Source organism: Drosophila miranda, chromosome 2 (assembly GCF_003369915.1).
Source record: "Drosophila miranda strain MSH22 chromosome 2, D.miranda_PacBio2.1, whole genome shotgun sequence".
Classification (NCBI taxonomy): Eukaryota; Metazoa; Arthropoda; class Insecta; order Diptera; family Drosophilidae; genus Drosophila; species Drosophila miranda.
In genome coordinates, this window is record NC_046675.1 from 11,328,367 (window position 1) to 11,351,911 (window position 23,545).

General features: G+C 47.5%; 1 protein-coding gene across 12 annotated transcripts in view; it reads left to right on the forward strand.

Annotated features, from left to right (window-relative positions):
- The window catches only part of LOC108155300 (serine/threonine-protein kinase Doa), a 40,097-nt gene that overhangs the window by 8,221 nt on the left and 8,331 nt on the right, over nt 1-23,545 (forward strand). For 3 of the 12 annotated variants that reach the window (XM_033388601.1, XM_033388596.1, XM_033388597.1), the window contains one exon: nt 6,653-6,860. In XM_033388601.1, coding sequence (XP_033244492.1) covers nt 6,653-6,860 — 208 coding nt within the window. Of the gene's footprint in view, nt 1-6,652; nt 6,861-9,593; nt 9,756-12,573; nt 14,067-14,094; nt 18,765-19,995; nt 20,909-22,845; nt 23,363-23,545 lie in introns of those variants that run through there. The other 9 variants (XM_017286015.2, XM_033388595.1, XM_033388598.1 and 6 more) reach the window with 9 other exon arrangements.

The following is a 23,545-nucleotide window of genomic DNA, read 5'->3' on the forward strand; positions in this document are numbered from 1 at the left end:
ATAGTGATCCGATCCTGCTTCTTCTCTATACAATATATATTGTATATTTTAAATCAGCATCCATCCGTCCTTCTGTTTCTATGCAGAAAACCCTATAAGGCAGAATAAGCCGGATCGGATCACTAATATTATGTAGTCGCCATAGTAATAAATGAATAGGTTTATGCTCGCATTTGTTATTAGGTGGAAGTTGCATAAATCATATGATTTCCTATAGACAACCTAAGTACCGTGTACAGTGGTGTCGCGGCACGTGTGCCGCTACTCCAAACGTCAGGACTGGGCGATCGTCCAACTTGAAGAGCATTTTAAAATTCGTGTCATCGGACCCTGGCTTCATGGTTTTCTGGTTTACACCTGTTGTATTTAGTATGTTGTGCATCTTTTAATTGCCAATATCCTTTGGAGACATTCCTCAGTAGCTCTTCTTTTGTTTCCCTTTTGTCAGCAGCTGTTTCCCTCTCTGTTCTCTCTATCTCTTTAAATGAGCCTAATAGGCCCTGTCCGCTCATGGGAGCGGCCACGCAGAATGAATTCTGTTAAGACGATAATGTCTTTTGGCTTTGAATTTGTCGCGTTTTTTGTTTGCATTTTGTTTGTATTTTGTTGGAGCTCTCGAGTTCATTTATCTGACGTTTATCACGATCTAAAACCGGACCTGTCGCCGCAGACCCATATACGATCATAATCGATGCTGCTACCGCCGTCAGAAAAGCGCCCGGCCATAAAGCTTAGATCTTGAGCTTACATTCAGCAATCAGCAGCATTCTCGAGCAGTTTCCGACAGCCAGCAGCAGACAGTCCCAATGAAAACCATAAATAAATCGACAAAAAATTAAAAAAAAAAAACAAAAACACAAGTAAATAATGGATGCAACAGCAGAGCAGTCTGGGTTGGCTGTTTAATGTTTATACGAAATGATTTTAATGCATTTTATTGACTTCCTATAAACAGTCAGAGCCCGAAAGGTGATTGACTACTCGGAATAACGAAACCCGTACACCCCCAAAACCCCCGAAACGACTCTCGGGTAAATCACTTCAGAAGAGAAGGAGGGTGGCGGAGAGCAGAGACTCTAGACTTGATTTAAATCGAAGCGAAAAATTCTCAACGCTTCCTTTTTTGTATTTAAGAGCGGCTTAGAGGGGGCTACAGCGGTAGGGGGGGGGGGCTCTGGCATATTTAATTTTTGGCCTGTCGTTCGCTTTAACTGTTGTTTGTTTTCGTTAACAGTAATGGCCGGCACACAGACCGGAGGAGGAGGAGGAGTAGCTCTCTCTCTCTCGGGGTAAATTACATTACGTTCATTGAACCGCGAGCCCCGATCCGGCGAACCCCAATCTCCGATCTCTCCCTCTCCCTCTCTCTCTCTCGTTGACTGACGGATTCAAAGCGACTTTGAGTCAAGCATTTGAGACATCAGGCATTACTTGAACCTGACATGACCGTCAGCTCTCTGTGTGGAAAGTCGCTTCCTCTGTCCGTCCATTGGATGGCTCCTCCTCCTTATAGGAGTGGTGCCTCTCCCGTCTCTCTGTCTCGAACAAAGGCATCATCTGCTTTATTTGCAGTGCTCATCTCTCTGTTTGTCTGTTGTCTGTTTTCTGTTTTCTGTGTGTGGCAATCAATGACCTTGCAATTGGCCAACATCAACCCAATGATCTCCTGCTATTGCCACTGACAAGTGCCCCGCATTCGGAGAGCTGCCACCCAAATGGATTTGCATAATCCACAGCTGTGTTTGGACCGGGCCGTTGGGCTGTTAACATACTTGGCCACTTACTCATTCTTTTTGTTCATAAAAACTTATAACAATATTTGTAACGTAACGGCATTTCTTTTGTCAGTTAAGGAGCGCGCGACAATAATTTGCATGCCCCAAAGACCACTTACGCTCACCCCTCCTCCGTATACCTGTTCTCGAATCGTTTCGTATCGGATCGAATCCGAAAATTCCGGTTTCTCATTATGTTTCAGTTGAACACCAGAAATATGCGTATGTATAAGTATTTATAGTACTGACCTCTGTCGCCTAATCAATGAGCGGCTAAACAGAATCGAACAAAGACGAAGAATCGCGTATAAAGTTGGTTATACGAGTTCGATAAATCAGGGATGGCATGTCTTCTGAAAAAAGGGGAAGAAAAGATAAATGATAGATCTTAAAGAAGCCAGAGAATCATGCGATTCTTTCTTATTGGATCTATGGGGAATTAAGGTTTTATTAAGGGATAAATTACATACAAAAATGCAGTATGGATCCAGGCTGAGCCGAGGGGCACTGCTGCATGACGTGTAGGAGCAAAGAATCGTGTAGAACCAAATGGGTCTTATGCTTAAAAAAACTTGGAAATATCTCAAAGATAAATATTTATAGAACAAACCTCGCGGTTTTTTATTTTATTGATTGACAAATCAGAAATTTGTGAGGAAATTCATCGTCAATCACAAACCAAATATTTACTGAGCTAGTAACACGTATTTGGCATGTTCAATGACCAGACCTTGGAAGATCAGCCGCTCTTTGTGTGTGTTTTGAGTTTGTTGATCCGAAATGGGAAATATCTCGGGGATAACTCACTTGATGAACTGTCAATCCATCGCAAAGATAGAAATTTATCGAGCTCTTGTATCAGTGTGTCATACGGCCTGGTTCATAAACCCTCGAAGGCTTGAACCTTGAACTATTTATTACTCTGCGGCATTTTTCGGGGGCTATTCAACCTCTGGCGAGGCTTTACTTCGTTAAATTTTCGAAGTGACGCATTACTTCTTCACTTCAATCGTAGCGAAAATTGGTATCCAATTGTTAACGCTATTTTATGGCATTTGTACATTTACTTGGGCTTTAAATGTTTAATTTGTACAAGCGCAAAAGACAGAGGGACAGGGAGCGATGGCGGTGGGTCGAGGGAGGAGGGAACTTCACATATGTGCGCTACGCTTTTGCTTAATGTATTTATGGCAATTTCAGGGTCAAACAGCACCGCACCACAAAAAGCACAGCCATCGCATCGGAGAGGGAGACCCCGCCCCCCTCCCTCCCCTGGCCCCACCCGCAGCTGAATGTTTGTCGGCAGTGCAGGCAGGCAGCTCCACAGTCGCAGCAGCCACAAGCTCTCTGGTGGGTTTAAAGTGTCTCACTCTCAGCCTCAGCTGCGGTTCGGTTCGGTTCGGTGTGCTCTATGTAAATCATGACAAAAAATACTAAAAAAAAAAAAAAAAAACAGCAACAAATAAACTGGTTTTTGAATGATTAATTTCATAATTCAATAACACAGCACACATCCCGTATAAGATACTATTTTCTGTGCATGTCTCTGATTTGCTCAGTCCCCAAATGGTATTTGAAAACAGAGCTTCATCGTTCCTTCTAAATCGTATTTCTTTAAGTACATATTCTGCTGTTATTCTATGATATTATGCTAGTATTCACTTGGATTTTACTGATATTTTTTATTAATTTTTCTGGCATTTATAATAGTAGTCTTCTGAAATTTTAACTACCATTTTTATGGCATTTTTTAATAGTATTCTTCTGGCTTTCGTACTGTTGTTTAAATGGAATTCTTTCTTGTTCCTATCTCACCTGCTAGATCGCCATGCGCAAATAATATATGGTATTTCTTGTCGTGGAAAAAAGTTGGAAAGGTGTTCGTACAAATTGCCAGCCATTAAGGAAGTTGGTCAAGACATTGAATGATGTTTGTCTTTTGTTTAATTGCATTGCATTTGGCATTAATTGCGAGAAGGGAAATGTTGCTTGAATACAAAGAAAACCGCAATTGGCTGCAAGAATCGGTCAAGGTCTTCGCTGCAATAAAGGAATTGGTGTGCGCCATGATAACAGCAGAAAATCAGAATTAAGGCTAGGCCTGGCCATATAAATGCTGTATCATCTTTAGGCCTGCGAAAAAATCAAGGCTAGAGCAAAGGCAATATCTGTAATCTGTAATCTGTAATCTGGCAGAACCCTCAAGGGCAGTCCTTTGAGTGATGAAACGCTCCGCCAATATGGGTGCGATCACATTGAGTCTTCGATTTGTTTAGCAAACTTTGTGTCAATCACCCCTGGGAACCTCTTATTGGATTCTCTCCCACTTTGTGGCCATATCTTATCGTCTTTCCCATGGTACTGTCATAACTTATTACCACTCAAAGCAAAAAAACAGTCAAACTCCTGCAATCACCTTCCGATCATCGTGATAATCGATGTTCCATAACACCCCAGCACCACACAACTATTGCCCACATGGTGGCTATATCTTGTGTCTGGAAAATGTTCCATGGATATTTATCTTATCTATTTCGATTTCACATCGGAGTTTTCCTCGCCTGGCAAGCCCTTTTATAACCCTTGTGTTTGCTTTGGTTTTATTTCTGGAAGTTCTTTTGGGTCAAACGTGGCTTTCGTCGATTTCTTCGGTTGCCTTGAGTGTAATATTTTATTGGGCCAATTATCTCTCCGACAGACAGTCACAGGCTCAGGCACACAGAACAGTCTGTCTAAAAATGATCCGACCCAAATCGGGCGGCTATTATAAACTGGCTTTGCCATTCGCTTCCTACTTCCCGCACAAGTGTGAACACTCTTTTCCACTCTGACCAAAATCGAAACCGAAATCGGATTCTGAATCTCAATCTGTATCTGAATCATTAATATCCAATTATAGTTGGCCATAAAAGTTGTTCTAATTTGCACGCAGCGTGTCATTAATCAAAATGCTGAAAGAACATGCTCGCATGCGCTCCTATAGAGATATTCCTTTTATTAACTACCGTAAGCCAGCAGCCCCATATGGGGCCTTCTCGACAGACGCCAGTCAAAGATCACTTTATCTGTCAGCTGCTTTTTGGATTTTTGGCCCAAAGGCACAGCCATAGAGGTAGCATAGAGGTACCATAGAGGTTGGTGTAGAATCCCCTCCTCTCCACTCCACTCCACTCCGCTGCGATCTGCGTGTGTGTTCAAGTTGATTTCTTGAAGTGTGCGCAGGCGTTTGAGCTTTTGTCATGGCGTTGTACGAGTAATTGGTAGGCAGACGCAGTACACACAGCTATGGTCAAATGAATAGAGATATCACGTTTAGAATCAGTACAAAATATTTATATTTTAATTTTAATTTCAACAAAAACTCGAGACTTGAGTCGAACAGCTATCAGTCTCGGTCTCGATCCTGCACACGACATGTATTTTGTTTTTGCATTCTCTTTTAGATGAAATGAATGGCCGTATCTGCTACAATTCTACTCCCATTTGTTTGGATCGGCAGATTTCGATAGTCATTATCTATCTATCGGTATTCCTACAATATTTATCTAAGGGAAATGCTATGTTATGACAAACCGACTCAAAAACGGTTTCTTTTGCCAAATTTGCACAGTAAAGGCTTAGTTTTTAGGGAGGAAAATGTCTCCATCGTTACATCGAATGAATTTTTTAAAGTTTTAAGACAGTGTAGGTCAATCATTCCCAAATTTCACTCCTATTTGTATGACCGCTGCTGCTGCTGCTGTATCTGTATCTGTAGCTGCACCAGTGTGCATGTCTGAGTGCCTGTGTGAACGAGTATGTGGATCGCGGATCGTACTTGTAGTCAAAGTCACTTTCAGCTTCACTGCCGGCTGCCGCCACTCTTCTCCGCTCCTCTCCGGTCTGTTCGCTCTCTGTTCGGTTCTGCTTCCACCATAATTTGTGCCCAATTTAAGAGACCCAACCGATAGATAGATAGATTTTTTTTGGGGGCCACGTGGGCGATCGCAAACCGACAAAAACTTTCGTAATCGCTTCAATGAGAGTTGCCTTATTAGCATATGGCTCTGGGCTCTGGTCTCTAGTCTCTAGTCGCAGACTTCTTGTTTGTTGTTGAATCGAGCATATCCGAGGCGGCACAGCCACTGCATAGGTCAGTTATCTTCCGATCAGCTGATTCATCAGCCAGCAAAGATCTCTGGCTGCTGCTGCTGCCGCTGCCCACCCGCATCTCGATTGGAACCATGAGATTTTGTTTGTTGTGTCTGATGTGTCTGGGGGTGTGGTGTGGATGTAACATGAACATGAACATGATCATGAGAGCAGCGCTCTGGCTACCTATTGCCGATGCTATTGACACAGTTTCTGGCCTCGATCGTGGCTGCTGTTGGGTTCACCTTCTGGTGGCAGTACTTTGTGGATTGTGTCATTTCCCCAGACCAGATGAAGTACTCTCAAAGGCATTTACCCAAAGGTGGGCTGCCGCTAGATAGCCAGCCAGCCAGCCAGCGAGCCAGAGCCAGGTAGCCATCCGGGCCAAGTTGATTAACTTGATTGGTAACGCAAAACTTATTCGCCAACACACGTCTCACAGCTGGGCCCAAGAATCCGATCGCGAGGAGTGCGACGTCGGCTGTGGCAAGGCGAGCGTGGAGCGTAGAGCGTGGAGCGGCTTAGCGCACTGCTAAGTAGCTTTCCATGTAGACGACAGACGGCTACGACTGACTGCCGGTTGTCCAATTCTCCTAATTCTCTGACTTGGTCGCTTGGCGGCTTGGGCGTCGCCCCAAGGACGGCCGGCCATTCATCCGCACTCGCAGTCGCGCGCACATCAAGTGTTAAGTAATTCTTGGATCGCACTCCATATTAATCGCATCTCCCTCTCTCCGTTTTTGCAGTTTCGATGACAGCATCTCTTCCCGCCGGCGAAAGGAGCGCTCAAAGCGTTCGCATCGCAAATCCCCCGCCACGGGCCGGCGGCAGCATCAGAAATATCGCTACAGGGACGAGACCTCGCACTCGAGCTCCCGTCGCCGGCATCGCGATCGGCCCAAGGATGAGCGCGACAGCGGGCGCAGCAACAATCGACAGTTGTCGCTGGCTAAGGTAAAAACTTTTCATTTTATCATCACACGGCACACACCCACACACACCTATCGAAACAACAATGAAAATTGTAGGGACACAGGGCAACAAAAAAGACAAATATATGCATACAAATACCAAAGAAAAACTAAAGAAAAGAAAAACCAAAACGAAAACTAAAGAAACAACCAAAACGAAATGGTAAAAGAACAAATTAAGTTTAAACGAAAAGACAACTGACTGAAAAACTATCCTACAGATACACTATATGTGCCCCTGTATCCTACAGATACAACATATGTGCCCCTGTATCCTATAGATACACTAAATGTTCCCCTCTATCGTACAGATACCCTACAAGCGCCCCTCTATCCTACAGATACACTATATGTGTCCCTGTATCCTATAGATACAACATATGTGTCCCTGTATCCTATAGATACAACATATGTGCCCCTGTATCCTATAGATACACTAAATGTTCCCCTCTATCGTACAGATACCCTACAAGCGCCCCTCTATCCTACAGATACCCTATATGTGCCCCTGTATCCTACAGATACACTATATGTGCTTCTCTATCCTACAGATACACTATATGCGCCCCTCTATCCTACAGATACACTATATGTACTTCTCTATCCTACAGATACACTATATGCTATATGTGCCCCTCTATCCTACAGATATTACGTATATGCCCCTCTATCGCACCGATCTACCCATCCAATGCATTTCATTGGCCTGGGTTTACCCTTGTGTCTGCCTTCTCTTTGCCAAAAGCAAAACTTTTTTGCTAGATCCCCGATGATAGATCGTTGATCAGTTGATAAATCACCGCTATACCATAAGATTCTCCCCCCGATACGCGATGCTGTTCTTTAAACGATATCTGGAAAAGTCGCAGCAGGTGGCCGATCACTTTGAGAACTCGCGGATACCGTGTTATATCAAAATGCGTGAGCTGCCGGCTCCGCCATGCAACGATCACTGCCGTGATCTGTTGTTCGTCAGCTCCGCACTGCGTTATTTGCCGTATACCGAGGACTGGATTGTTGTCGAGTACTTTGCGGATCACGACAGTGATTATCTTGTAAGCTAAGCCAGCCCTGAATCCGAAAGCTCTTTTCCACAATGTAATGCTCTCTGTTCGCTGTTCTGTATATTGATCGATCGATCGGTGCCCGCTCCTCCGACTGTTTGCCAATCGCCTCCGCCTCTGCCTGTTGACTAACTTAATCGCTCGCCTTGCCTCACATGTTGCCTGCTTTACGAAATAATACACTTTAAGCGAGTACATATAGACACTCGATTCTCGATTACATGTCGAGTGCTTTTCGGATTGCTATCACGATCGGACGCCATTGCAACACTCGCAGAGGCAGAGACGCTCGAACGGAGGCTCTTTCTTATCTATGCGGCATTCTGTGTGTGTGCTAAATTTGTCATCAGATTTGCCACTTGCTCTAGCTCTTGCTCTTGTGTCGCGGCTACAGTAGCTGCACTCTCAATGCCCAGCGGCTATGCAAATGGAGCAGCAGTCTGTGTTTGTAGGATGACTGGGATGCAGTTGGACTGCACTTGAGATCATCGTCCATCCATTCATCCACCCATCATGAGTAGTGTGAGTGTGTGAGCGACCTGATAACGACACTTGGAACTTGTTTAAGCAAGAAGATCTTTAACTTGTAGTGTGCTGCCTGTAAAAATTAATCTATTCGAGGAGGAAATTGTGTCTAGGGTTAAATATTTTATTTATCGTATCCCAATGGACCAGAACATGGATACTTTCTCCTAAAAAAGCTCGCAAATGAATGTTTAACAAACTATCGAAACGAATGATCCATTTTCCGATCGTTTGGTCTACTGGGATGTTCGAGAAGATCTATTAGTCTGAGCAGAGCACTTCTTTGATCAGTAATTACACGACAAATTGGTATACTAATCCATGGAGTATGTTTAAGTTAGGCAAGATCCAAAAACATGTACAAGAAATGGCAGTATACTGCAGCGATCAGGAATTGTATATAATCCATAGAATATGTTTAACATATTCCTGCAAGAAATATATCTAGAGAGCTTCCTAAGCATGTAGAAATCATCCAAACTCCAACACGATCTATCTATCTATAGCTCTACAAGCTCTCAAGTGGTTCTCTTGAGAAACCAACTAAAAGAATATCATAGATGGTTACTGTAAGAATAAGAGATATTCCCCATAGCTGATAAGATACTACCGTCTGGGAAAAATACTTTCAACATGATGAAATTTTAGCAACAATTGTTTGTGCAATCCAAGGTTTTATTCTATCCAGCAATTTGCTTAATTAAGCAAACCATCTTTATAGTTTTCATTCACTGTGGCGGCACACTTCTCTGCCGCCCGTATCCGTCTCCGTACTCGTCTCCGCCTCCGTCCTAGTTATATATTTTCGTTGATCAATTGATCATTTGACATTAACTCGTTGTTCTGTTCTGTTCTGATCTGTTCCGATCTGCTCGTACTGCCTCTTCTGCTCCTCGTCGGCTTTTGTCAGTTGCCCATTCCGCCGCCAATTAGGTGGGGCTGCTGAGTAACGCGCATAGAATTTCCACCCGTTGCCCCCTCCGACTCGCCAAGATCTCGCCAAGATTCAGTTCTTTCGACAATTGGAGCAACAGCAGATCATCCGCCATGCGGTCAAGGCGACGAAGGCGAAGAATGGCTTCAACGAGGACGAGGACGAGGACGAGGATGCGTACTACAATGGGTATGATGACGATGAAGATTGTGTGGCAATCACCCGTTGCCTGATGCTCAAGCGGCAGCGTAATCACTTTGACCTGGTGGCACTGTGCGATATGCCCGTCGATCGATATGCCGGCGACAATTGGATAGTCGAGGAGTACTTTGTGGATCACACGGACGACTATCTCGTGAGTGATGGAAAGGCTGCTGCTGCTGCTGCTGCTGTCTCCCGAGTCTGTGTCTCTTTGTTGAGTGTTGCATGCATACATGTTGTGTGTGTGTCCCCTCTCTCTGCATCGTTCTCTGTCTCTCTTTGTGCCTCTTGCCACTGCGCATGTCCATGCCACCACACAGCTGATGATGCGCGCGCAGCTTCTCTTCTAAGCAGTTTTTTTCTTCTTACTGCTTTCTTGCCCTGCGCCGCCGCCATTGGAAAATTATAAATAAAGTTTTTTCTTTCTCCTCTGCGTGTTTTTTCGGTTTTCGGTTTGTCGGTTGAGAATTTTCAAATTTGAGAAAACCGAAACAGATTCAAATCTTCGTTTGTTGGCAGCAGAGTGTCGTCCGTGTTGCCGCCGCCTGGTCGTCGTGGATCGTCGGTTGTCGGATCGTCTTTTGGCCATATCTTTTCTAACAAAACGTGTAACGGTACTGGGTTCGGATCTTCCCTCACTATATATCTGTATATAAGTATATATATACATATATATGTATATCTCTCTCTCTCTTTTTATCGCTGCCTTTCGCTAACTTTGTTTATCCGTGTGTTTCGGGATTGGATCTACATATAAAGATATATACTATGTATGATACCTGTAATGATTTCTACAAACAAACAAGAAACGCACAAAAAGAACGCCAGGAACAACGCAAATTGAAACAATTGTTGGGCTTCTGAGGGCTACAATGTGACATAATACCCAAAAAAACTAGGAAAATTTAAGTGTTTTAAAAATAAAATTGAAAACAGCAACAACATCAAACAAAATAACAAAAAAAAAAAGTGTTAACAAAAAAAAACAAAAACCAAACGAATGTGATAATTGTGAGGGAAGGGAAACCAAATCTATACCCCCCGGAGTGCACACAGATTTCAATAGATTTCAAATGAACTTTGAACTTTTCCAACAAACTTTTTGCACAGGGAGGAAACAGATACAGACTAGTGCAACTGCAGAGATACAGATACAGATAGATAGAGATTGACGAGGCAGAAACAAATGAGAGAAATGCATGCAGAAGGAATAGCAACAAATGAGAAATGGATGAAGAAAGGAGACAGAGGAGGAGGAGGAGCAGCGGCCAAGCAAATCAAAACAAAAACTCAAAACTAACAAACACACAAGAGAAAAATCACACGAAATGGAGCACACACGTGTATATACCCGATATATATATATACCATATAGTTTCTATATACATATACTCTGTATGCGCCACACAGATCAGCGGGGATTATTCATCAGCCTGATGCCTGCCTGCCTGCCACATCATCATCATCATGATCATGTTGATCTTTGCTGATGGTGCTGCCACAGAGCCGCCTCTGTGCTCCTCCTTCCGTGCTTCTCCCCCGTTCGGGTTTTTCTATAATTTCGTCTCTATTGCTATTTTTGTAATGCTTGCATTTATATTTAGTGCCACAACAAAATTTATATAGCGAAAAATTTTCAAGATACAAAACATGGACGAGTACGAGTACCCAATAATACTCGTACCATACCTTTCGGACATACTCGCACTCGTATGATGGAAAAAAACAGTCAACAGTGGGATGGAAATGTTGTTCCCTTAGTTTTTTCCCTCATCTACATAATATATGTAGTGTGGATCATGTGTGTGTATGCGATCGTACAGTGAAAGACGATTGAGAGAAGCGCTAAAAGATCACCAGAGATCAGGAGGGAAAAAGCTGAAACTAATTGAAAAATGCAATCAATTTGCAACACCGCAATTATCACAGATCATAGAGGCAGCAATTGGGTATTAGAAAGAGATCATTAGATCATTCACACCTCTGAAAGAGGCTTCACTGTACACATGGGGAGCACTAGCGTCACACGTACTGTGTCTTGGTCCGGTCCGGTCCGGTCCGGCGGCTGCGCCAATTTACGTGCGTCGTCGTCTATTTGTTAAAAATAAAAACCGAACCGATTTTCAAACAGAACACAGAACCCCAGCGAGATATCGCAAATTAGTAGGTCTCGAGATCGGCCAAAGATCTCCAGGGATCTCCGATGATGTAGATGGATGATATATGTAGGGCAGGGCAAGGTGTAGAGGGAGGGCGATGAGGCGGAGAAGTCTGTGAAGGCGGCGCTGCGATCAATGAGCTCATTGCTGTTTACGAATTGTAATTTTAAGGTATATAAACATATACATACGAGTATATGCTCTCTATATATGTATAGACATATATATCCAAACAAATGTACAGTGAAAGCTCTATTAGAAGGATCTAGATCAGTTGAAAGGTGGAATCCTTTTCAGCGAAACTCTAGTCGAGCAGCCGACATGCATGTTGTTTCTCGGGCATTCTCGAGGATCAATGTGCAGCTACAGAGAGGAGATTCACTGTACGTCTCTCTCACCCTCTGTCTGAAAGAGCTACTATACTCGTATATACAAATAAATCGGATGTAGACGTATTTATGGGGCGCCAAGAGGGACGCAGGGACACGGCGATCCGATCTTTTGGTCGATCACCGACGATCATTGGATCAATTAATAAGTCAAGTCGAAAGGCGTTTGCCAAAATGCCAATGAGGCATTGACATTGAGCGTACGAGATCCGATTTAATCCGATTCGATTCGATTCGATTGTCGAGCAGCCACAGGTTTCCTTTGTGGCCAGCGCCAGCTGCCTCGCGAGTCTCGTCCAAGTAGTCGATCGAACGCTATCCAACGCAGTCCGTGGGGAAACAGCCCGACCGACCGCCAGTGCAAGATTAGGTAACAGAAGAATTCCCATTCTTTTTTTTTGATTCGCTGTACACCCGAAGAAGCAGCCACCGCCAGAGCACACTGGACCAAGAATCAAGCAAAGAAAGCGCCACCGCCCAGGCAGTAGAATGTCAAACGAACTAAGCGAAATGATCGCCCTCGGGTGTCCGGATCTCACGTCTCAGAAAGAGCTGATCCTCGATACGGAGCGTCGTCTCAGCATCAAGCAGATGACGGCCACAGATCTGGCCAATCTTCGGGCCACAGCCGCTGCCGAGGCTGCGGCCCAGGCCCGTGCCCAGGCGGAAACAGAGGCACGGGCCATTGCCGAGGAACAGCTGCGGTTGGCACATGCGGCCGAAATCAAGGCCAGGGCACGGGCCGCCCTTGAGGTGCAGGCCCAGCTGCAGCGGGTCATGGAGAGCGAGAAGCGCAGACAGCTAGAAAAAGAGGAGAGAGACCAGCAGGAGGAGGAGGAGGAGGAGGATGAAGAAGAGGATGAGCCCGATCCGGCCAAGGGGTCGCTGGCCCCGAATCCCGCACCACGTGATCGTCTCACTTCACTGCCCAACGTCCTGGACGATGCTGGGGCTCAGGCCACCTCCAAGGAGTCCTCCCCCGAGAAGAGCACCTCTCACCTGGCCGACTCCATTGAGCTGTTACGCATGCAGCGTGCGGCACGCGACGCCCGCTCCACTCGCAACAGAGAGCGCTCCATATCGCCAGAAGAGCGAAATCGCGAGCGCAGCGCTGCCCCCGACCGCCTGCAGAGCTCGGCGAGCATAAGCAGCATCGACTCAACAAGTGTCAGTGCCTCGGTGTCCAAGGCGACCAGCCGTCGGGGCAGCACCTCCAGTGCGGCCAACGAGCCCGCGGCTGAACCACCTCAGAGGATCGTGGCACCCAATTTATCAACAAAGTTTCCGCTCACGAAGACTGTGTCGGCACCCAATATGATGACTAGCCGTCGCAGCAGCCTGACGGCACTCTTTCCGGGCCCCTCGCCCCTGGTGGCACCCGAGCCCTCGCTCCACACCAATCCACAGCCAGTGGCCCAGCCACAGCCAGAAGAGGAGGTGCACGAGGTACCCAGGTTGATGATTCGCAGAAAGACACCGCCGCCCGTGGGGGCCAATCTGGGAGTGAATCTGAAACGGGTCACCGCACCCAGTGGCTCCGTTACAATCAAGCCCAAGGAGTCACCCATGCTGGGCGTAGTCCTGCGCAAAGTGGAAAAGAAAATTGTGCCGCAGAAGAGCATCCTTGATGATGACAAGCCACTGTATCACTTCTCAATCGTGCGCAGCGATCACAAGGAGCATGTACCGGCCCAGAAGCCGATGCCCAAGCCCGCACCGGCCGCAAAGCCCAGCCCCGGTGGCATCCTTACGGGGCCACAGGTGGTACGGACCGTGAGGCAACCAGTGCCCGCCAAGCCGCAGCGTCCGCAGATGGGTGTGCCCATAACCATCACGAAGATCCAGGGCGACAAGATCATTATAATCAAAAAGATCATTGTGCCGAAGAACAGTAAGATACCGGAGCAGTATCTGCAGGTTGGTGCCGTTCCTCCTCATGGTGCTCGTCGTGATCGTCGTGATTGCTCTGTGCTGTGCTGTTCGGTGTCTCTGTGGTTCCGTTTCCCGTCTAGTGTCTCCCCTATTTTCTGTGTTCTGTTTGAAAACTATTTACAATTAGAATTTACCTCGATTGTTGCTATTCTCTCGATTATTCAAACAATCATGCACACACACACACACAAGATCAGAAATGGTATGTACATACCTTTGCAGATGGAAAGCTATGGGTTTAAGGCTGTTGATGGAAAGATTCAGTAGGATTAGGTTTAGGCTTCCCCTAAGAGCATGGGATAGAACTGTGGTACATATATTCGTTGAATGATACAAAAATATCCCATAAGAGTATGGATTCAGTTGTAAGAAATGACAAAGCTAATCGCCACGAGTGATTTAGGTTTTGTTTTCTGTGAACTGAATGGGCATTCAAATTGCCATTCACGCGAGAACGTAGAATAACTTCGCATTAGCGAACGGAATCATTCGCTACATAGGAGACGAGTGAATGAATGAGGTTTTGTGATTGCGATTCGAACATCAACATCATTGCCAATCACGTGTGAATGTATCCTTCCAGTGGAATGGCTGCCATTCACGCGTGAACGTAGGCTGTAGCATAGAATGTTCACGGGATATGGCTAACGGTAATGGATTGATAGTCCACATAGGTTTCCCCTCAAATGTTTTCTCTCATACGTAGTTCTCTCTCGACAATCTCTATCTAGTATACCAAAAATAATCAGGTGGAACTCTAACTCAAAGAATACGCGATAAAAACAAAGCAAAGCGGAATAAAAGCTGATAACAATTGATATTCTGCCAAAAGCAGATCGATCCATAAACAAAAGCAGATCCCGCGCGACTTTAGAACGGTTTAAAAGGAGAACCTAAATGAGTGAAGATGTTGTTGGGCAGACATCCTCCGCAGTTGCAGTGCCACCACAAAGCCACCCCGCGAAGCCCAGCCCAAGCCCAATCCCAATTCCAATTCCAGTCCCAACGACTAGTGCGACTACACTGAGAGCCAGGGAGGAGAGTTCCAGGGAATCCCTGCCATCAGCCAGCATGCAGCAGGCGGCAGCTCCTGCGAAACCCGCACCGACTCCACCGGCGAGCGGACAGCAGTTCTTCCAGCAGGTGGTCTCCCCGCAGTTTGCATCGGTGCTGTCGTCCAGCATACCGGAGACCAAGTGCGCTGTGCGGTCGCCCATCTCCTCGCCGCTGGCGCTGCGCAAGAATCGGCCTCTGCTGCCGGCGAGTCCCAAGTCGACGCCGCCGCTGCCACGGAAGCATCATCCGCTGGCCTACAATGCGGCCACTGGGACCATCAGCTCCTCCGGCACGGCGCTGCCGGCGCGCCTGATGGCCACCATTGCCTCGAGTCCCGCCTCGAGCATCTCGCTGTCGTCCTCCTCATCGCCATCCTCCTCGCCGCCGCCGCCACCAGTGCCATGTCGAGCGCCCAAAAAGCAGCCGCTTCCAGCTGCTGCTTCTGCAGCCGCTACGGAGATCAGTCTGGACAAGCTCCTCCAGCAGCAGCAGGAGCTGCAGGAAAAGTCGGCGGCGGCCACGAACAGCGCCAAGCTGGATGCCAATTTCTACGATGCGGAGATCGAGATGATGAACAAGTATCTGAAGAGTCTGCCGGACTACAGCGAGCTGGACAGGAAGCTGCACCAGGAGTTCCAGGAGTGCGAGGATCTGTACGATCGCCTGAAGCGACAGCAGCAGCCGCTGGCCAAGTCCAACTCGCAGCAATCGGTGAAGACCACTCCGGTGGGACCAGCACCAGCGCCAGCACCAGCTGGATCCTCCTTTGGATCGTCCAGCTCCATGGGTCCACTGTCCAAGTCGTCGTCCATCAATTTTGCCCAGAATCCCAGGGTACAGCAGCAGCAGCAGCCACCCCTCCGTCTGGCGTATCCCTCGATCTTTGCGCAGAACGGAGGGGAGCCCAAGCTGCAGCGCAGCATCTCCAGCTCCAACATGCCGCTGGGGAGCACGCCCAATCCCCAAAATGTCAATCCCTTCCGTCCGCTGCCCGGAAAGAATTGCCTGCAGAGCGGCTCGAATCTGTCGCTGAACAAGCAGCTGATGAACGACTTCTGGAGCGAAAACCTCACCGGCGGCGCCGGCTCCTCTCAGAAGCGACAGACGCCGAAGCGGACTTTTTGGAACTACGAGAAGATCTGCGGGGCACAGCTGGGGGATGCGGGACAGCCCTTCAAGGTGGACGCCAAGACGGCCAAGAAGTTGGCCATCTTTGATCCCACTGTGGCGGAGGCGGCCCAAAAGGAGTTGCAGCGGCCACAGCAGGCTTCGAATCCCCACAAGCTGCAGAAGAACGCCTCGTTGTCGCATCTGGATCTGAAGGTGCGCCAGGCCGTCACCAAGGATGATCTCTATAAGCTCATATGCAATGAGCAGCCACGCTCCCCCGCCACGAATGGGACGCCACTTGTCAGTCGAGTACCCGTCAAGCAGCAGCAGCAGCAGATGCCACAGCAGCAAATGCAACAGCCGCAGACGCAGCAGGCTCTGCCCAAGAGTGTGTCCATGAGCCATGTCCCAGGAGCAGGTCTGCAGCGAACCACCAGCCGCACCCACATACCCTGCTACATGAAGAACTTGCCGTCGCTGAGCAGAAGCACCTCCAATTCGGCGATACTGATGTCGCAGACACAACGGAAGGAGGCACCGCCACCTGTGGCACCTCCTCTGGCCAAGCAGCAACCTCCTGCTCCTGGGCCTGCTGTGGCCAAAAGCTCTAGCAGCTCCTGTGTGCCCTCGCCACGCTGTGCGGCTGCCTTCTTTCGACGCCCCCAAGAGGCAGCCTCCACTCAGCAACAGGTGGAGATGTCCTCGGCAGGCGGCGATGATTCGGCATCGCTGGAACGCAAGTCGGAGAAGAGCAATAGTACGATCAGTACGAGCAGCTTTACGGTCACTAATTGCTGCACCACACATCTGCCGCAGCTCTCGAAGTTCACCTCCTCGTTCCACATTGCCCCATCGACGACGACAAATGCCACTTCAACAACAACAACATCACAGCAACAGCAGCAGCAACAGCAACAACAAAGTGAACAACCGCAACAAAGTACCCCAGCAGCAGCAGGGACAGGGGCATCGTCATCTTCTTCGATGGCTGCCAACATCATCTCGGAGATGCCAACAGCAACAACAACAACAACAACAGCGGCGGCAACGTCAGCCACAAAGCGCCAGAAAGATGTCGAGAACAAGCTAGAGAAATGCCTGAACGACATGCTAAAGTTGAAGAGCAGCAGCAGCAGCATCATGTCGCAGTCGTTGACAGCAGCAGCAGGAGGAGGAGGAGAGCAGCAGCAGCAGCAGCAGAACAAAGACCCGAAGATCACGGGGGCAACCGTTGGCGAAGGCCCCACGAACGCCAGCAGCAGCAGCAGCAGCGGCTGTGGCGGGAACAAATATGGGGGCGAATCGCAGATACCAGTGCCAGTGCAGCTCTACGACCCGCAGAAGCCGTTGATGCAACAACAGCAGCAGCATCGGAACTGCTATCCCATTGGAAAGTCGAATTCTACCTCACAGCTACCGATGGGTGGCTATCAGCGATTGTTGCAGCAACAACAGCAACAGCAGCAACAACAGCAGCAGCAATATCCACAGCATAAACGTCCCTTCCTGAATTGGAACACTTTTGCCTGTTCGGCCATGAATGGATCCAGTGATCCCTTCATGCAGCATCAACAACAACAACATATGTACCCGCAACAACAACATCTCCCCCACAAGCTGCAGCAATCGTACTCATCCTCGCATGTGGCAGCGGCATCTAAGCAGACGCCCAAGTCCGGCCTGGCTCTCTTTCTGCAGAAGAATACCAACAAGGAGAATAAATTTGGGCAACAGCAACAGCCGTCGCTCCAGCCACCTCCCGGCATGATGCCCCAAATGTATGGAGCCTACCAGGCGCCACAGCTGCAACCACAACCTGCCTCCAAAATAAGTTATCCTCGCTCTGGGGTTGGCGGCCCCCTGGCGCACTCTGTCTCGTTCAGTTCTGCCCAGCGACCCACGGCCATGCAGCACCAACAGCAGTTCCTCCATCAGCAGCAACACCAGCAGCAGCAGCATCCGCCACATTCCAACTTTGGGCTGGGGATGATGAGTCGCAATTACTATAATCTTCCCAAGCAGCAGCAGCAGCAGCAGGAACGCAAGCCGCTGCAGACCTTTGATCCGTATGCCTATCCCAAGCCAAATCAGATGCAGTCGTCGGTCAAGTACCAGCAACAGCAGCAGCAGCAGCAGACAACGCATCCGCATACGCAACAGCAGCAGCAGCAGCAACAATTTCTGAATGCTTCCGTTGGGGTAGGAGCAGCGACAGGAGGGGGCGCCGTCGCTGGGCTTCAATATGATCCAAATACAAATACGCAATTGTATTACGCGTCACCGTCGTCGTCGTCAACGGCTGGGATGCAACCGCAACAACAGCCACCGCAACAGCAGCAACAACAACAGTTGCAACAAAGCAATTCTGTCATATTCAATCACTCAAATCAACAACAACTGCAACCACATCATCTACAGCAGCAACAACAACAACAGGCACCACAATTACACCAACAACAACAACAGCAACAACAAAATGAAATGTCCAAATCCGCATTGGGATTGCACTTTATCGAGGTAGATTCTATATGTATTCCACAAATCATACATATTTAGTGTTTTTTGTGTGTGTGTTTTTCGTTGCACTACTAACAGCACTACTGCTCCCCGCCCCCCTGCCGCTGCTCCCCTTCCCCCTGCACATCATCAAGAACTTGCCACATAAATAACCAGATGAGTCATTCGGTGCGGTACTCGGGCTTCTCCAAAAAAAGGCCTCTGACGAAGAGCATGATGATGATGATGTTGATGATGATGATGATTCCCTTTGCCATTGCCATCGCTTCTGCCTGTGGCCCCCCGTGTCTGTGCGAGTATGTACTTCCTGTACTTTTGTGGCCTTTCAAGTGTGAAACATCCACAGCCCCAAAAACACCTCTTTCTGATGATTGGGGGCTCTTTGCTCTTGGCAGCAGACTCTTGCACCAAAACCATTGCACAATCGACAGACTGAAAGCTAAGGAAAAAGGGGAAATTCAATGTCAATTTCCTTGGGGGCTGCTCTCTATAAATAGCCAGCGCGGCGGCCACTTAATTTATTGTCTGTTTATTTGGTTGCTATAATTTTTTTTGGCTAATCTTTTAACTGCTTGATGATGCTACCGCTGCCTTTGGCGCTCCTGCTGCTGCTGGTTTATTGTTTAAATATTGCCAAACTGTATGTAATTGTTTTAATAACTAAAAAACAACAAAATAGCACTAAACAATACGCGGAACGGAACGCGTTTTTAGCAGAGAAAAATGGGATATCTAAAAATATGTAACACCAGATGGTGGATGCGATCTCTAGCGCTCTCTCTCCCGATCTACCGCGCGCTCTCTCTCTCTATATATACGACTCTTGAATGCTCTTACTACCCTGAAACTTCACTAAGGATTAACACCACCTACGACTCTCTTTTGTATGTAAAACTTGGGAGAAGGAAGTGTTCCAAAAGTAAGGGTATTACTCGGTTACTCGTGCAGGCGATTCTTCTCCTGGCTGTGGCTGTGGCTGTGGCTAGTTTTTCGGTTCTTTTCTTCTGCAGCAAACAATAATAGAAACCACGGGAAGAGGAGGCCTCAGCCTCAGCCCCAACCACAGCCACAGTCACAGCCACACACTCAGTTCTCAGCCGCACAGCTCTCCCGCACGGACGGTTTTCGCCTCAGACAGCGGCGGCCACTTTCGACTCTGACATCGGCGATATTTTCAATCTTTATAATTAGTATTTGTGGCGTACGCTTTCGTTGATGTTGCGCTGATTTCTGTTTCGGTTTCGGTTTTGTTTCTGTTTGTTTCTTCGTTACCAATGCTCGGGGAATCGGCTGCGTTCTCTCTAAATCTCCTGAAATTCTCGGATAAATAAATGGCTCAAAGTGCGTGTGTTTCCCCAAAAATGCAAAACAAGCCAATATTCCAAACTAAAGTGCAAATTCAATTGAATGAAATTTCAAATGGACTTTAAATTGTCGCTGATCTGAACAGTGGATCCGTGGGGGCGACTGCTTCTTCTGTTGTGTGGCTATTTCCGTCGAAGCTGCCGCAAAAATCTCTTACAATTTCAATTATTTTTACACAAAATTCTGCTCCGCTCTCCGATCCGATCCGTTCTGTCTATACCTTAGATATATACTATATACGATATAATACCATCATTTCTACAAGAAAAACACCCGCTCTCTCTATAAACAGCAAAACAAAATACCAGAAATTAAAGCAAATTAATAAATTAGACAGAAGAACGAACCCCCTCGATCGAATCGATTCTTCTTCTCTCGCTTTTTAAGTATTATCCGGATTGTCGTCATCCGCCGGATGAGAGAGAAACCCACGCAGAAACCAATACATAGCGAAAAGTGGCCGATATGGCCACATTTCTGAATCGTTTTCATCGCGAGAAAAGCGAAAAGATTTTGCCAAATTCAAGTGAAAATCGAAAAACAGCTGATGGCGAGGCGACAGCGACGGCAACGGCAACGCCGCAGCAGCAGCAGCAGGCGCCGCGACAGCAGCGACGGTACATGAGGAGCGCCACCGCTGCCAGCGTCACACAGCTGCTCTCCGAAAGCTGCAACAGTCTGCTGCAGCGCTTTCGACGCAATCCAAGCGAACGACCTGATAATAAACAACAGAATCTACAACAACAACAACAGCAACAAAAACGGTTCAGCAGCAATCGGTAATCGATGCAAAGGGAAATGAAGCAAAAGATTTTTATAATTTATTTTTAATTTTGCCTTCTTTTTGCTTTTCTTTCGTCGAAAAACAAAAAAACAACAAAACTCGGTCAAAATTCTCCGTCGGCGGCGATCATCATTTATTTATTCTCCTTCTTCTCTATTTTCACTTGATTTTATTTTCATTTGAATTTCCTCGGTGTCCGATCGGCGTTGATTTGCGGCAGAGTGGTCGTGGTCGACGCGTAATTACGAGTTTTAGTTGCAGCGCAGCCGCCTCGCTCGCATCGCGATACAGACAGTAGCCACAATCTTCTTTCTGCCAAAATAATCCTCCTCCTCCTCGTCGGCGGAGAAGGCCAATTATGTAAACGTTTCGAGTGCGTTTTTAATCGCGTTGAACTTCGGGGCAATCGCTGCCTGCCGCCTGATCACCCCCTGCCCTTTAAACTTTTAGTAGTTCCAGTGTGAAGGAGAAGGAACCCCTTTCTTTGTCCTTCCAGTGGTAGTTCCAGTGTAAAAGCCACTCCTCTCTCTCTCTCTCTCTCTCTCTCGGAAAGTTTCCCCTCATAAGCGCCAGTACCCGTGCAAAAAAGTGTGAAAATATTGCCATAAATCAAATTCCACAATTAACGCCATATAAGTGTGCCTGACATGATTCCAGTGTACTAATTCCCGATGAATTTTGATTTATCATTTTCATTTTGATTGCGACAGTCATAAATCATGCAAAGAGCAAGTGCAGTGATCCAGAGGTCGGATATTTCGAAAAGAGTGTTCAACGAGAGAGAAAATTGTGGGAGTATTTATTCCCCACATAACCGAAATATACTCGTTATACTCTTTCCTTTTTTTGCCTGAGCTTTTCATGGCATAAAAGTTTGACCAAACACACAGCGTTGCACTGCAGCCATAAAAGCTCCGGAGAAGCTTCCCTGTTTCTGCAGCCTCTCGCTGTCTGCGTTTTCGGGCTTCCTCCTTGCGATCTCCTCTCTCTTCTAGTAGAACTTTTAAATAACCGTTTGAAAAAGCATTCACTTTGCTTCCGCTCTCGCTCTCCTTCTCTCTTTCAATATTTGCTCTGCTCTTTCGTGCTGTCTCTTCGTTTACTGCAATTACTCCTTTATTATTTATATGCGAGCGCGCACGTTTAAAATAAAACGTATATTGTGTATTACGCTTTGTTCTGTTTTTGTAAATATATTTTTTCTTCAACAACACAGAACTTTTATTGCTCGCCCGTTGCGTTCCGTCGGCAAGAGTTCAAGGCTTTTCTTGTGAAAAGCGCTCGCCGCCCCACCCCCTTCTTGCGCGTCACTTTCGATCGCTACGATCGTTTCGTTTCCCTGTTTTGCACCGCCCGCAAGCTGACGGAAACGAATTTATTTTACAATTTACAGAATGGATTGCATTCTGAATGAAGCGCAAGCGTGTGCGTGATTCGCGTGCGTTTTAAACCGCGCGCGCAGCTGGCAAACAAAAGAACCGTTCTTCCTATCACTATCCACCCACTCGTCCACACATGTTACCTGCTCTCTTCTCTCCCCCACTCTTTTGGGTCGCTCTCTCTCTTCCGCACTCTCTGGCTCTCTGTGTGGCGCGCAAGTGCGCAATATTTTCACACTTTTCACCAAAAATAAAAACGATTCCTCAATATTTTCATCTTCTTGTGAATGCCTCGCATTTCCTTCATCTTGATCTTCTTCTCGGTCTCTTTTTGGTCGTCGCATGAATTTTCCGAAAATTTTCCTCAGTTAATTTTTGGTCCGTGTCGTGGCAGCGCGTCCCGTCCGAGAGCCGTTCGTCGCGAGACCGTCCGTTCGTCGCGGGGAAAACGAAAGAAAAGCAATCAAAAGAAAGCAAAAGGAAAATCCCATCCCCCTTAAAGCCCAGCCGAATCTGAAAACTGTTTGGGATCGATCTCTTTCGTGCATTATAGAGCGGCAGCCGCCATAGCCGAGGAGGATACCAAAGATAGTAGCAGCAGCAGCAAAGATCCAAAAACAGGACGCAGGAGCTCCTCCAAGACTCCCACGAATGACAGCAACAACAACAGCAGCAGCAGCAGCAGCAGCAAAAGCAAGGCAAATCCCTCACAGAAGCAGAGCAAACATCGCCGGAGCTCGGATAAGTCGTCCAGCTCCTCCAGTCGGAGACACCCGGAAGCGGAAAAGGAACGCGATCGGGAACGGGAACGAGATAACGCCATGAGCGACCGCCACAGACGTTACTATCCAGGCGGCGGACTGGGCTACCACCCCACCAGCAGCAGTGGAAGTGGAAGTGGGAGTGGCAGCAGCACCGCCGCCATCATGGGTCGCTACCAAAAGAGCTCCACCACAGCGAACGCCCTGGACAGACTGCGCACCCACCTCAGTCCCGTGGGCGGCTACTACAAGCCACTGATACGCGGCCTGGGGGGTGGCCGGCGGGACAGGGATCGGGACCTGGATGATGTTAGTATCGCTTTCATAAACGCCCGCCAGAGAGGGCGAGAAAGTGCTACAGAGCGGTGTGCAAACCAATGGATGCGACGGACCCCAGTCGGCCAGCCAGACCCATGACTCACTTGTTGGGCATTTCATATTTTGGAATATTTCTGTTCTGCAGACGAGAGATCTTCTCACCTGTCCATGACT